The sequence below is a fragment of the Pteronotus mesoamericanus genome, unplaced genomic scaffold (genome assembly GCF_021234165.1).
Source record: "Pteronotus mesoamericanus isolate MK-2021 breed Mesoamerican mustached bat unplaced genomic scaffold, CSHL_Meso_final contig_25, whole genome shotgun sequence".
NCBI lineage: Eukaryota > Metazoa > Chordata > Mammalia > Chiroptera > Mormoopidae > Pteronotus > Pteronotus mesoamericanus.
The window spans coordinates 18821676-18836918 of record NW_026555105.1 but is presented as its reverse complement, the minus strand read 5'-3'; the positions used below and the strand labels follow the sequence as shown (position 1 = coordinate 18836918).

Below are 15243 nucleotides of genomic sequence, written 5' to 3'. Positions count from 1 at the left end.
AGATTTTCCTCCTCTAGGCTCCCAGAGTGCCCTGTGGTTACCTCTGTCATCATATCACATTGTTCTCTCTGTTGGTTAGTGAGCACCTTCAACCTTGTGACTGTATCATTTTTGTCCCTGGTTCCATAACAGAGTGTCATGAGCAAGGTCTAATTCGTGATGTGGTAAAAGGAGCATGGATTTGGGTTGTTCAAGGAATTTGTCAGTTTCACCTAAGTGGTAAGATTTATTAGCATGAGATCATTCAAAATACCCCCCTTTATTCCTTGTACTTTACTATATGTGGAATTTGTAGTGATATCATATCTGTCATTCCTGATACTGCTATTTTTTTTTGCCTGATCACCCTGGCTAGAAGTTCAGTTTTATTAATCTTCTCAAAGTGCCAGATTTTTATTTCATTGGCCTTATGTATTGTTTTTCTTTTCTGTTTTATTGATTTTTCACTTTGAACCTAATTCCCTGTCTTCTGCTTATTTTTGATTTCACTTGCTCTTCTTTGTCTAGTTTCTTAAAGTAGAAGTTGAGGTCATTGATTTGAGGTCTTTTGTCGTCTTTTCTAATGTAGGCTTTACTACTATAAATGTATCCCTAAGTACTGCTTTAGTGGAACCCCACAAACCTTGATATGTTGTGTTTCCATTTTCATTCAGTTCAAAATACCTTCTAATTTCTCATTTCTTTTTTGACCCATGGGTTATTTAGCAGTATGTTATTTAGTTTTCAGATATGTGGGGATTTTCTAGAGATCTTCTGTTCATGATTTCTAACTTAATTCCCTTGTAGTCAAGAACATACTTCGTATGACTTGAATTCTTTCACATTTATTGAGATTTGTATCGTGACCTAGAATATGGTCTATTATGGTAACTATTTTGTGTTCACATCTCAAAATGAGTATTCTTCTGGTGGTGGTAGAGTGTTCTACAAATGCCAATTAGGTCTAGTTTGTTGATTGCGCTCTTCAAGTCTTCTATACCCTTACTAATTTTCTGTCTACTCATTTATTGAAGAGGGGTATTAAAATCTGACAGTACTCGTGGGTTTGTCTATTTCTCATTGCAGTTCTATCCATTTTTGCTTCAGGTGTTTTAAAGTTCTGTTATTAGGTGTATAAATGTTTATAATTATTATATCCTCCTGATAAATTGACCCCTGTGTCATTATGAAATGATCTTCTTTGGCCTTGGTAATATTCTTTGCTCTGAATCCACTTTGTATGAGATATTAATATAGCCACTCCAGCTGCCTATGATTGGTGTATCTTTTTACATCCTTTTAAATTTAACCTATTTACCTGTATATTTGAAGTCTTTTTTGGCAGCATAAGGTTGAGTCTTTAAATTCATTTGAACAATCTCTGACTTTTAATTGGGGTGTTTAGAAAGCTACATTAATATGATTACTGATATGGTTAAATTAAATCTGTAATCTTGCTCTTTTTTGCTTCATATGATCTTTGTTCATGTTTTTTTCTCTTTTTCTGCCTTCTTTGGACTATGTTTATGATTCCATTTATCTACTTTGTTGGCTTATTAACTGTAACACTGTTATTTTAGTGTTTACTTGAGCATTTATAATATACATCTGAAACTTATTGTAGTCTACTTTCAAGTGATGTGATTACCACCTCACAGACAGTATGTAAACCTTACAATAGTACAGTCCCGTTTCTCCTCTCCTGGGTTATGTGCTATATAGTCACACATTTTACTCTTACATGTATTCTAAACCCCACTTTATTTTATCATTAATTATTATTATTATAAAAAGAGATTTAAATAATTAAAAAACCTTATATGTTTACCCATGTATGTCTCCTTTCTGGTGCTCCTATATTTTCATATGGTATCATTTTCCTTCTACCTGAAGGACTTCCTTTACAATGTTTTGTAGTGTGGATCTGCTGGTGATGAATTCTTTCAGCTTTTCTTTGCTGACAAAGTCTTTATTTTGCCTTTGTTTTTAGGTGATTTCACTGGGTTTAGAATTTTAGGTTGACTTTTTTTTCCTTTCAGTACTTAGTGTTCCACTGTTTGCTAGCATTGTTTGCTATGAGAAATCTCTGTTATTCTTAGTTGCTCTGTGTGTAATATACACACACAAACACAGTATTTTTTTGGTTACTTTTAAGATTTTATCACTGGTTTTGAGCTGTTTTATTATGATATGCTTTGGTGTAGTTTTCTTCATGTTTCTTATGCTCAAGGTTCATTGAACTTCTTGGATCTGTTGGTTTATACTTTTTCCCAAATTGGAAAAATATCAGCCGTTATTGTTTGGAATTCTTCTTTAATCTACCTCGCTCCTTCGAGGACTCCAATTATGCTTACATAGGCAGCTTAGAGTTGTCTCACAACTCATTGATCCTCTATTCATGTTTAAAATTCCATTTTCTCTCTATGTTTTATTTTGGGTAGTTTCTATTGCTGTGTCTTCAAGTTTACAAATCTTCTGCAATGTGTGATCTGCTGTTGATCCCATCGCCATCCCATAATTTTACTCTCTAGAAGCTCGATTTGTTTTTATGTTTTTTGTTTTTAATATTTTTATGTGCCTCCTGAACATTAGTCTTTGCTCATTAGTTCTGGATTACTTGCGATTGATTTTTTTTTTTTTTTTTTTTTGCATGGTAAGTCTTACTTGGATGTTGAATGTAACATTTACCTTGTAAGGTACTGGGTATTTCTGTATTTCTATAAATATTCTTAAGCTCTGTTTGGGAATATTTAATCTCCTTGGTAACAACTTGTCCTTTTTGGTCTTGATTTTAAGATTTGTTAGGTGGGCCCAGAGCAATGTTTATTTGGTATAGGGCTAGTTATTCCCTGCTATTGAGACAAAAGTCTTCTGAATACACTACCCCAAACCCATGAATTACGAGGTTTTCCAGTATAGCTGGGGAGCAGGCCCTGTGACTAACTGGTTCCTGCTACTGCTGTCTCTAATCCTTTCCCACAGTTCTTTGCTAGCCTCGGTAGTTTCTTCGTACACGTGCAGTAATTAGTATTCAGCTGAATACTTGCGTGGACTCTCAGTGATCTCCAGTTTCTTTCTCACTTGTGCTCTTGCTCTGGCTCTCTCCAGCTCTCTTCTCTCTGGTACTCTGTCCTGTGAATTCTAGCTGTTTTGGTCTCTCCAAACTCTCAGCTTTGTCTTCTGAGGATGAATGCTAGAGATCCTGCAAGTTTCATTTGCCGGAAAAACTTGATTATGTGAAATATTCAGGAAATGTATTGATACTAATATCATTTTCAAGATCATGCAGGATCAGTAAAAAAAAAAAGCCTTCTGTGTTTCAGTTACAGAAAATCTTAAAACTATTTAGGTTCACATATTGTTAGAGCTGGAGAAAGACCTTAGACGGAGCATCTAATCCACCCTTCTCATCTTTGTTCTTGTTAAGCAGATAAGGGGCTTCTTTCTTTCTCTCTAGAATTTTCCCTTGCAGCTAGTACTGTACTTTGCTGGTGAAGTCAGCTGGGTTTCAGATTCCACTTTCCTGCTCATACAGAAGTACTTACTTTACCATCTTTAAATGGAGTGTATTAGCTCCAGGCCACGGAGAGCAAATTAGGGGAACAGGGAGATCCGTAACAGAGAAGGAGGCTGCTCTGAAAAATGGTTTCTGCACCTCTAGCCTGCACTCTCCAGCTGTGTGGGAATAAACACAGCAGTGTGAAGGGTAGCGCTCCTCCCGCAGGAGGAGGCCCTCATTTATTTCCACTGGTGAGCCTGGGACAGTCACTGAGCAACAGTGGACACAAAAACAGCCTCTGTCTGGGCTTGAAGGTGCCTTTTGGTTTCTGAAATGTTTCTGTAGACTCATGCTGTTCCTGCCACTTTTATACACGGTAGAGAAATGAGAGCCCAGCCCTGCCCTCGTCTCTGAAACTGTGGGCGGGAACAACGGCACTGATTTAGGGGAAGCACTCTGGAACTAGGCAGATGAGCACCTCCTTTACATTTTTTTTTCTTTTTCTCCTAACTGGGGACTTAGGAGAGCATTTCAGGTAGTTTTCTAGTTCTGTCATGTGTCAGCATGAGCTTTTAAATGAGGTTCCCAAGGGCAGAGTTTTGAAATTGGATGAAAGAGCATTAGGTAGACTGTTTTCCTTATGTCGGTGAGACTGCTGGTTTATTTATAGCGACTTAATTTGGGCATAACAAGAGTTGAGGTGGTAAAAAGAACATTGGGCTGGAGACCTGGATTCTAGTCCCGATTCTCCTTATAACTAGCTGCAGAATCATTTTTTTCAGTTGTCTGGGTTGGTCTTCAGTATCTCCAAGAGTCTTTTTTTTTTTTTTTAAGATTTTATTTATTTACTCCTAGAGAGAGGGGAAGGGAAGTTGAGAAAGAGTGGGAGAGAAACATCAGTGTGCGATTTGATCAGTTGCCTCTCAGACACCCCCAACCAGGAACCTGGCCTGCAACCCAGGCATGTGCCCTGACTGGGAATCGAACCAGCGACCTCTCAGTTCCCAGGCCAGCGCTCAATCCACTGCGCCACACCAGTCAGGGCTCTAAGAGTTTTTCAAGCTCCTTCTGCTTCCAACACTGTCACTCTTGTTTGGTCAGTGTCTGATGGGCTATCTGATGTCACGTGGTGCAGAAATGGTTACTAATAACCATCCCTTCATTGTCAATTCTTTCACATTGGTGAGTAACTTTGTTGTTTTGACTACGGATCTTTCTCGCCCATTTACATAGGATAGATGACAGGTGACCCCAGCAAAGTGACTAGTGAGTGGCTTGAGATCAGGTATGGTTCTCTTGGCTGAGGGTACCCTGAACATCTGAAGTTTATTGATGGGCATAATGAGCAAGGAGCATCTGAGTGATTGTTCCCTCAGCTTCACTCAGCTCCCTACTAGTAGCTGTGCCATGACAGGCTGCTGAGGGTTCTTTAAAGTTCTCACTTAATGTTGTATTTGTGTGTAAGTATCTTCTGGAGTATGCTTTTGTTTCCCATGTAGTTCATGCTGAGAGTAAGAAAGAAGCAGCACTCTCTGCCTTCCCTTTCTGAGATGAATTCAGATATGGAACCTTGGGTCTTTGAAAGAACTGTAGGCCCCATAATTCATTTAGTGAGAGGGTGTGGTGTTACTGGACCTTCCTTCCTGCTGATGCCCAACTCTTTGTACAGGTCATGAGTGTACAGTTATGACTTCTTAGCATCTGTTGGGCTATTGGTCCTATACTGAATGCCCCTAAATCGGGGCAAGCAAACTTAAACTCCTCAGAAACTCTTCAAAGAGAAGTCAAGCCTGTCTTTTCCTAGAAGAAAGGAACGTCCTATCTAGTTGCATTGAACTAATGCATTCTCTGAAAATGGTTTCTGTACAGTCACTAACAGATGCTTTGCAGAAGGAGTTTCTGGTCCTGAGTGAAAGTCATTATCATGGGCCTCTGATTCTTAGGGTATCTCTGCTGTACTTTTTTCTCCAAATAGCTGTTTAGAGTGTCTAATGAAGCAACTGTCTGGAGACCAATGTTTATTTCAACATGGTTGGAGTTGTTTTTGCTTCAGCTTTCAGAGCCAATAAAGCTGGTTATTAGATTCTGTAATTGCTGCTGTAATTACTCTCTTGGAACCAGCAAAGGCATAATTAAATATGGAGATTCCAAGGACTATTTTTTTCCATCTAAAAGCAACCTCTTAAACTTCTATTGGCCTGGATTAGATTTCAGTTTTTAATGCCATTGTGCTTATGAATGACACTGAGGTTCTTTGGCAGAAAAGGGATCTCTTTATATGTCCCTTCTTTGAATATTTGGTTTAGATAAACTCGTCGTTAACCCTATTTGTTTCCCGTTTCCCCCCAGTTTTATTGAGATATAATTGACATATAATATTTTATCAGTTTTAGGTGTATAACATTTATTTGATATGCATATATAGTATACAAATGATTACTACAGTAAGTTTAGTTAGCATCCATCACCTCACATAGTTACGATTTTTTTTCTTGTGATGAGACTCTAGTACTTGTTTTTTTAACCAACCATCAGGAATTTGGAGAAATATAACATTGGGCTTAGTCCTTTAGATTTTGGCTACATATAGTAGCAGATTTTTTTGGTCAGAAATAAGGTTGGGATGGAGGATGTTTTAAGTGTAACAGTATGCAGGAAGAGTGGCATTTTACTCGTTTAGTGTACCCTTAAGTTATACTTCACCACAGTGCCACATGTTTGTAAGATACAGAGTAGTTCAAGTGCTATGAATATAGTTGCACATATTCTTGGAGCCGAAGTGCTGACCCCATGTCTATTTATAACATTAGTTTACTCATAAAGCAGGTATGGAGGGGGAAAATTAATTGTGTATCCTTTCTCTTTGGAGTTCTCAGCTAACTGGGAGATACGCACAGGAGTTAGATTAGAGTAAAGAAATCAATTGTCCCTGCCAGACACCGTCCTGGAGAGCTAACTGCAAGGAGAGCAAGAGATGGTGAATTCTGCAGGTGGGAGCAGGAATCCTGGATGGCTGCTCTGAGGGCTCAGGACCTTTTCCTAGTCTCAGAGAGGGCACACCTTGTTGCGAGGACAGAAAGAGCAGGCACTGGCAAAAGTTCCTGTTTTATGAAATAGGAGGAATGCAGGGACAGAGAATCCTGCCAAGTAATTGCTCTAGCCAATGCTTCAACGAGACTTTACTTGTCCTTTGAGTCAGTGGTACACAGGAGGTAAAATATGGGTGCACCCCACATGAGAAGCCCTACATAGGATTATAAGAAAAACTTAAAAAAAAAGATGAAATTGGAGACTCAGCTTAATATGTAATAAGCACTTAACTGTGGACTAGTCATTGTGCTAGATGTTGGTCTGTAAAAATGAGTAATATAAACATTTCATTCGTGAGGGGGGAGTCTCTTGCTTACCTCCCTGATGTGTTTGTATATTTGTTTCTGGATTATTTATTTATTTATTTTAAAGTTGATTTTAGTGAGAGAGGGAGGGAAAGAGAAAACCATTTATTTCTTGTTCCACTTACTTAGGCATTCATTAGTTGATTCTTGTATGCTTGCTCCCTGACCAGGAACTGAACCTACAACCTTGGCCTATTGGGACGACATTCTAACCGACTGAGCTCTCCGGCCAGGAACCACATCATTTATTGCTTGGGGAATTTTAGAAGTAGGGTGGAGCCCTGGCTGGTGTGGCTCAGTGGATTGAGTGCCCAACTGGACTGTGCATCAAAGGGTCGCTAGTTCGATTCCCAGTCAGGGGACATGCCTGGGTTACAGGCCAGGTCCCCAGTAGAGGGGCACACAAGAGGCAACTACATGTTGATGTTTCTCTCCCTCCCTTCCCGAACTCTGTCTAAAAATAAAATAAATAAAAATCTTTTAAAAATCTTTTTTAAAAAAGTAGGGTGGAGATCAGAGAAGTGCAAAATTGGCATACAAGGAAATATATTAGAGAAAAAGGTAAAGCACTTCTAAATTTATGATGTTTTAGGGTTTAAGGAAAGAATAAATTTTGTGCCTGCTGCATTCAGGACACTGAAAAGCAAGGCAGGCATGTCATCTTAATTGTTTATTCTTGAGAACTGTCCCAGAGTCAGTTGCCATCATTCTGTGCCTGTGTGGGAAGAGCAGAGGCTTGGGGATTTACACAGACAGTGGTTGACCCCTCTCCTCCCCACCTAACAGCAGGATGATTTGAATGAGCTGCTTTATCTTTCTGATCCCCAGTCTCCTCATTAGTATGGATACAAAACCTTTGCCCTGTGACTGGGTGTGCGAAGATTAAGTGAGGAAGTGCACAGGGCTGCCGGAGCTGCCTTGCTTGCCGTGCAGAAAGCTCTCAGAACACCTTGTTGAATCTTGACCAGTGGACAAGTTGTTTAGGCTGAGCTATGCCATGGGTGATGGGATGGCTGAAGAGGACCTGGGAAGGGGGCACCCATGAGGCATTGGCCTGAGAAGACTTGAGAATCACCCGCACGTGGGGAGCCGTCTGGGTTGGTTTCTGTGGGAAAGTAACACAGCACCAAGGAAGTCACAAGGAAGCAGCCCCAGGCCCAGAGCACTTACCTGCTAGGGCTCTCCCAGATGTCTTCCCTCTGTCATCATGGTCAGTGGCAAAGGGATTCAGACCTGGTGCTGGGGCTCCTGGGACCTGGCCTGCAGTGAGAATGTCAGTCCCTTGACTTCTGGCAGCCACAGTGAACCACACTGTGGCTTTGTCGTGTAGACTAAGGGAGCTATTGAGGGTTTTTAAGCAAAGAAATGATATGGTTGGATATGCGCTTCCCTCTTCTGTGTTCCCATAGTCCCCTCCACCCTCCCCTCCAGCGCAGGATCCTACCTTTTTCATTAAGTGAGAGGCACAACAGTTAGAGTGGCAGGGCAGGGCTTTGAGGCCCTCCCCGGCTTAATCACACCCTCCCTGCTGCTCACCCTCTGATTACCTTAGTTACAGGACCTCTCTGAACCTCAGACTCCCCACCTGCTAAAAGGGGTGGTTATTTCTACCTTAAAGGGTTGCTGTTGTGGGGTAATTATTCAGCATGTAGAGCTTAGTACTAGCAGAAGGTGAAGATGTTCAGAAAGGGGTCTTGCGGACCCCTGAGTGTGACTGCAAGTTGGATTTCTTGAAGTCATAGGCCATTCACACCAGAATCAAGGGAGATAACAGGTAGAACGGCCTTTCAGCTTCCAATGAGGGACATTTCATTGTTCTTCAGATTTTTTACAATCACTCTTTAGCCTGCTTTATCCTTTGGTTGGAGGAGTTTTCCTGGTGGTTTTATCTGCTGCTTTTGAAGGAACCATGGACTGCTTACATGCAAGCCAAGCTTGTTTTCCCTTGGCAACTGGTTTTTAAGGAGCATGGAACCTATTCATGTGAATGTGGAGGAACCCCAGCCCTGCAAGGAAGGTGATTGACTGTCCCCTACAGCTTGCAGGAGATGGCTCTGCTCTGGAGCCCAGAGACACGGGGAGCAGTGTGTCTGTGTGCACGTGGGGCCAGTGCTGTCCAGGCCAAGGCAGGGGCTGGGCAGCTTTCCCAGCCCAGCCCATTCATTCTGCTGGAGTCTGTGCTGAGCCTCCTGCCTGGCTTTGATGCCCATCTAAGGTGTGTGTTAGAGATCTTTTTTGAATCCTCACCCGAGGACATGCTTATTGATTTTAGAGAGATGGGAAGGGAAGGAGGAAGAGAGAGGGAGAGAAACATCCATGTGAGAGAGAAACATCGATTGGTTGCCTCTTGTACGTGCCCCAACTGGGGACCGAACCTGCAGCCTACGCATGTGCCCTGACTGGGAATTGAACCTGCAGCCTTTCAGTTTACGGGACAATGCTCCAACCAACTGAGCCATACTGGCCAGGGCGAAAGATAATTTTTAGTGTAAAGAGGGACTTCAGGCAGTTAGGGGAGAAGGCTGGGTTATGAGTAGGAAAATACGGTTTTGGCCCCTGCCCTGCCACAAACTGACCATGTCCTGACTGGACCTTAAAACAGGATGACCTCTACAGCCTTGACATGGCAGCAGCCAAGACAGATGATGACACTGACTTGACCAAATGGTCAGACTCTAGATTTGTCCCTGGCAGGGAATTCTGTCTTTATTCTGCTGTTTTTCTGTGATAGAAAATGCTGTCATAATGGTCTTCAGGCATGGGACTTTCTGCTTTTGTTGAATACATTTCCAGAAGGAAATTACTGGGTGAGAGAGAGGGAATGTCATTGTGGTTGGTGCTGTGTGTTGCCAAGTTACTTTTCAGAAGCGTTGTAACAATTTACATTCATCAGCTATGTACAGTGAGACAGCATTTAAACCCCAGCTGATCCATTACTAGGTACAAATACTATTTTGTGATTTAGTTGGCATAAAATGATACCTTAAAGTTGCGTTATCATACTTAGACAGAGTCCACTGTTTAATGTTATGCTAGGTATTTACATATATTATCTCTTTTACTCCTCACAATGAACCTACCTAATTCTGAGCTGAGTTTTGAACCTAAGACAGTTCAGCCTCAAAGCGTATTCTTTCCCTGGGTGCCTTTTTATGCTGTGATTTCAGTGTGTGTTCGTGGTACCAGATAATGTGAACTTTTGTTTGTGTGCTTGGTTGCATGTGAATTTTGTATAGTTTTCTCAGAAAACTGAATGTGCTCTTTGTGTTAGAGTGAAAGCAACACCAGAGGTGCCGCCATTAAAATTAGAGGGAAGGCTCAGGGGAGCTCTAGGACATTACCCTGTGTGTGGACTCTCTGAAACCCTGTTTTCTCCCCACGCAGCGGCCCTCCAGGCACTGAAGCGCAAGAAGAGGTATGAGAAGCAGCTGGCGCAGATTGATGGCACGCTGTCCACCATCGAGTTCCAGCGAGAGGCTTTGGAGAACGCCAACACCAACACCGAGGTGCTCAAGAACATGGGCTATGCCGCCAAGGCTATGAAAGCTGCCCACGACAACATGTATGTGGCTCCCCGCTGGTGGGGGGAGCGCCTGGGGCCTGGCCGTGGCCTGGGGCGGGCTCTGTGACTTACTCTCTCAAGCACCTGAGTTTGTTTCAATTTGTATTCTTTTTGGTACTTCCTCTAAAATGAATTACGTGCCTTTCTGCTTTTGGAAGCAGATCTCACAGAATGAAACAGTATTTTCTGAGTAATTCAGAGTTATTGTGATGAGCATAGAGTTTCACGCTAGAAAAGTCCTTAGAAGGTCCTCTCACCCCGGCCTCTGATGATCAAGGTGGGAAAGCCATGTCTCGGAGAGGGAAGGGGGGCTGCCCTGAGTCATGACCTTATGAGCTTGGATAGAACTGGGACTAGAACCAATGTCCATGACTTTTTCCTGATGCTCTCAGGGGCCCTGAAAAGTGGTACATCCAGGGGCTTTGGATCTCTCTGTTCTTACGAATGCTTTTGCTGGAAGTTTCTGCCTCGCCCTTGCTCTCAGGCTTTGGCTATCGTATTGGCAGTGTTCTTGGCTTCGGCATCCCCTCTTTTATGTGGCCACTCCTCACATATAGTGGCCTCAGAAATAGATAATCAAACTTGTTAGAACTGTAATTAAAGGCCAGGGTAACACTATACTTCAAATGAGGGCCTCTCCCATGAACAAAACTCTACATTTGTTTTAGTGCTTGTACTCGGCAGCTTATATTTGGGGGCGCTTAGAATCCCTTGTTGCTTCCTTTCGGGTACTCAGTCATGCTATAGAACAGCGATTGGCAAAATGCTGCCTGTGGGCCTGTCACGTATTTTTGTAAATATTGAAACACAGCTATGCCCATTAATTTTCATATTGTGTACGGCTGTTTTTTTGTGCTACACGGTAGGATTGAATATTTGCAACAGAGAGAGAATGGCCTACAAATTCTAAAATAGTTACTGTTTAGCCTTTACAGGAAGTTTGCTGATCTTTGCTCTGGAAATGTGGGGTTGCAGGAAAAGTAGCCTTCAGATAAGTGTGGTGTTATCTGAGGGTGCATTGGACTGAACTGAGTGTGGTCAATGTCTGCCTCATTTCTATGTTCTCCAAGATGTCTAGCACAGAGCGCATCTCAGTAAATACTGTACACACTTTGACGTATATGTGTATATGATTGAGATTGACTGTGTAGAAAATAATTCTGCATGTTTACCTTTCCTTTGGGGTCTAGTAGAGGAGCCCCAAGTGGATTTGAGTAGATGGGAAGGACCTGTCACGTGGCCTGGCTACAGGTTATGATTTGTGATTTTATGATTTGTTGCTCCCACTGTAACACAAAGAGGACATTCCCTCGGTACAGAGTTTCCCTTGAGCTTGAAGAAGGGCTGTTGGCCCAGGACTTAAAGTTTAACATGTTTACTGGCTTGCATGGAGACCATGACTGTGACCTCTGACTTTGCTAAGCCTTATTTCCTTAGGGTGTTGGCCTAGGTGAGATCTAAGGACATGTCCAATTTCTTGATTCTCTATTTTAAAGGGAAGGAGGAAGAGAATAAAGACAAAAAAGTAATTTCTCACAGGGAGTAATTATCTCTCATAGACTCTCTTTACACAGACTGATCGTTGATATGACATCTGTCCATTTCATTTAAAGGGACATCGATAAAGTTGATGAGTTAATGCAGGACATTGCTGACCAGCAAGAACTTGCAGAGGAGATTTCAACAGCTATTTCAAAACCTGTAGGGTTCGGAGAAGAGTTTGATGAGGTGAGTGTTTTCATGCAGATCACACAGGCTTCACGGAAATGACACGGGCTGCCTTCTGACCTGCTGTTGCAGGCGCCCTGGCAGGCAGTGTGTGGTTTGGAAATCACCCGTTCTCATCCCTCCAGAGATTGGCACATACAGGGCATGGCATTAACCCTCCTAATTCTCAAATGTGAGGGATGTTTTCACTTTTGAGGGTAGAAGGTTAGGTAAAGTAAAGGAACCATTGTTGGAACCCAACAGCAGGCTTTAGGTCAATAATTGGTTTGAACAAGTAGTTACCTGGCACCTTTCTGCGGCTGGCCCTCGGCACAGAGCTGGGGCAGCTGAGGTGCCCGTGCCCTGGAGCTGTTTACAGGATTTGCCTGCAGACACCTCTGACTTGAGGGAAAGGTGAAACCAAGAAGGGGCATTTACATCTGACTCCTGAGGAAATGGCCTGGAACTTGGCCACCAGCCAGTTTCTGCTGTAGCACATAGGACTCTGCATCTCTTAGGTTTTTAAAATGCACTAGCAGACCTTGTTGAAGGTACTTCATTCTGCCTTAGATCTGAGTGCACCGAAGGTCAGGCCCTCTCCGTTGAACCCGATTCTTTGTGCTATCTGATTCCCAGGGCGTAGCTGATTCAATAGCCTGTGGCTGTTACCGTTGGCTGCCAGTACCAGGGTTTTTGTGTTTTCTGAGTAGAATTTGATGAATTAGTTAAGTTAATTTCAATTTAGCAAACAGTCCTGCACATTCACTTAGTGCACCCTGTACTGAGATGAAGAAATAAGATGAAAAGATACAACTGTTTTTCTTAAGGTGCACACAGCCTAGTGCAGGACGCAGGCACAGACCAGAACTGCTAGAGCAAGTTTAGGATATTTGAGTCACAGAGTGTGTGGACCCGGAGTCTATCTCCCCTCTGACCTTCTCAGAAGGGGTGCATGTCCCCTCACGCATCAGGCAAGAGGTCCTACTGTGGGGGCTGGGATTCCCAGGCATGTCTCTCATTATTGTGTTTCTTTTTACCAGGATGAGCTCATGGCAGAATTAGAAGAACTAGAACAAGAGGAACTAGATAAGAATTTGCTGGAAATCAGTGGACCTGAAACAGTCCCTCTACCAAATGTTCCCTCTATAGCTCTACCATCAAAACCCAGTGAGTACTTCATGTCCAGGGTCAGACACACCCGTGATGCCATGTGGTAGGTGCCCTTGTGGTCAGTTACTCAGGGTAGAGAACCAGGTAGGATCTGTTGCGATGGCCTCAGAGACAGTGTCACCTGCCCTTTCTTAGTTTCTCTCTAGAACAGGATTTCTTAATCTTGGCACTATTAACCTAGCCAGATCGTCCTCTAGGCTGGGGCTGGGGCTGGGGCTGGGGCTGGGGCTGGGGCTGGGGCGGCCGTCTGTCTCATGTACTGTGGATGTTGAGCAGCACCCCTGGCCTCTCTACCCACTAGATTCCAATAGCTCCTCTTTCCCAAGTTATGACAACCAAAAATGTCTCCAGTGATTGCCAGGTGTCCCTTGGGGGTACAGGGGTGAGGAATCATTCCCACTTGAGAACCAGTACTCCAGAATGACTTTCCCTATGTGCCACCAAACAAGAGAAAGTTCTAGGCACTGGGAGAAGGTGTGAGAATTTAATTCCAGGACAGCTCTTGCTCCCTGTGTAGAATCCTGTGCTGTGCACACCTGTAAAAGCCTGGGGCCTCACAGGCAGTCACTATGGGAAGGAAACAGCTTGGCTTTTTTAAAGACCTGGTTCTATAAAACCTTCCTTCCCTTCTGCCTGCTCCTCCCTTCCCCACCTCCCCAATTATTTTACGTTGGGTAGGGTAGAAACCTTCCACAAAGAACTAGAAAAAGGTGAAGCAGTTTTCTTGGGCATAGAGAAAGCACCCAGGGAGGAGAGTGCGACCAGGCCGTAAGCACCTCACTCTCCCAGTTTCAAGGAGGAAACGGCCTCTTGAGTTGAGTCAGCGGCTCAGGTGGGGCTGGGATAAGGGGCAAAGGAGGTCCAAACGTTGTCCAGCAAGTTGCCTATGGGTGTGAAGAGGGTTTAAGTCACTTGGGGGGCAGGAGGGTGGTGAGGATTTGATCCTTTCTGATATTTTTCCTTCTCTCCCCTACCTTGGATGCTCTGGGACTTGCCTGAATCCTGACTCAGGGTAGAATCCTTATTTTGTCTGGTCCAGATGCTGGTGGAGGGGAGGCACTGGGGAAAGTGCGTCTGGTTATCTGGAGTTGGACGTTGCAGCTTTTAGGCACAGAAGCAGCCTGCTGATAGGAGGGCAGGGCTGTTTTTGTGGACACCAGCCATGTGGCACAGCCCTGGCCTCCAGCCAGAATATGTTGAGAGGACTGCAACCAGCCCTCCTAAATTGCCTTTTCTCTCATCACAGCCAAGAAGAAGGAAGAGGAAGACGAAGACATGAAGGAATTGGAGACCTGGGCCGGAACCATTTAATTAACTGGAACCAGTTAATTAACTGGGCCAGTGCAAGCTGAGCCCAGACAGACTCTGGCGGCCTGCAGGTGGGCAGGCGTGTGCGTGTGCAGGGAAGGCAGGACGTGGTGCAGGCAGGTTCCATCGCTCTCGACTCTCCCTCCAAAGCAGTAGGGCCACATCACTGCTCACTCTGCATAGCATGGTCTGCACCCAGCAGGGCGGGCGGGGGGTGGGGGTGGGGGGGTGGGAGGTGCCTGCTGTTTATAATGTTGAATTTCTGTAAAATAAACTGTATTTGCAAATCCGACATTGAGCTTCTGGACTACGCTAACTCCACTGCTGAACCTCAATGGAAAGGGTCGACCGTTTGCAAGTTGAAATGATCTGAAAATGTAGCCTCTGTCCTTTTAAGTCAGTTGACTTGTCGCACATCTCTTTGTAAGACTTGTATGGTACTGGCAGAAAAGTCGTTTTTTAAAAGCCATAGGCTTTTCCTTGTCCTTAGCTGTAACAATGCATCTGATTTTGGTTTCCTTGAGAGCTGTATTTCTGGCCATCACCTGTGTACTGGTCCCTGTGTTTCCTATTCTAGCCCACTCCTCACTTCCATTCCTGGTCTTCTGGAGTTTGTGACACTG

The 15243-nt window shown here is 43.6% G+C and overlaps 1 protein-coding gene across 1 annotated transcript in view; it reads left to right on the top strand.

Moving 5' to 3' along the window:
- CHMP4B (charged multivesicular body protein 4B) overlaps nt 1–14822 on the top strand; it is a 40445-nt gene extending 25623 nt beyond the window's left edge. Inside the window, exons 2-5 of the mRNA XM_054573874.1 lie at nt 10258–10435; nt 12049–12163; nt 13183–13309; nt 14559–14822. Coding sequence (XP_054429849.1) covers nt 10258–10435; nt 12049–12163; nt 13183–13309; nt 14559–14623 — 485 coding nt within the window. The 3' untranslated portion in view covers nt 14624–14822. The remainder of the gene's footprint in view (nt 1–10257; nt 10436–12048; nt 12164–13182; nt 13310–14558) is intronic.
- Nucleotides 14823–15243: the final 421 nt, after the last annotated feature.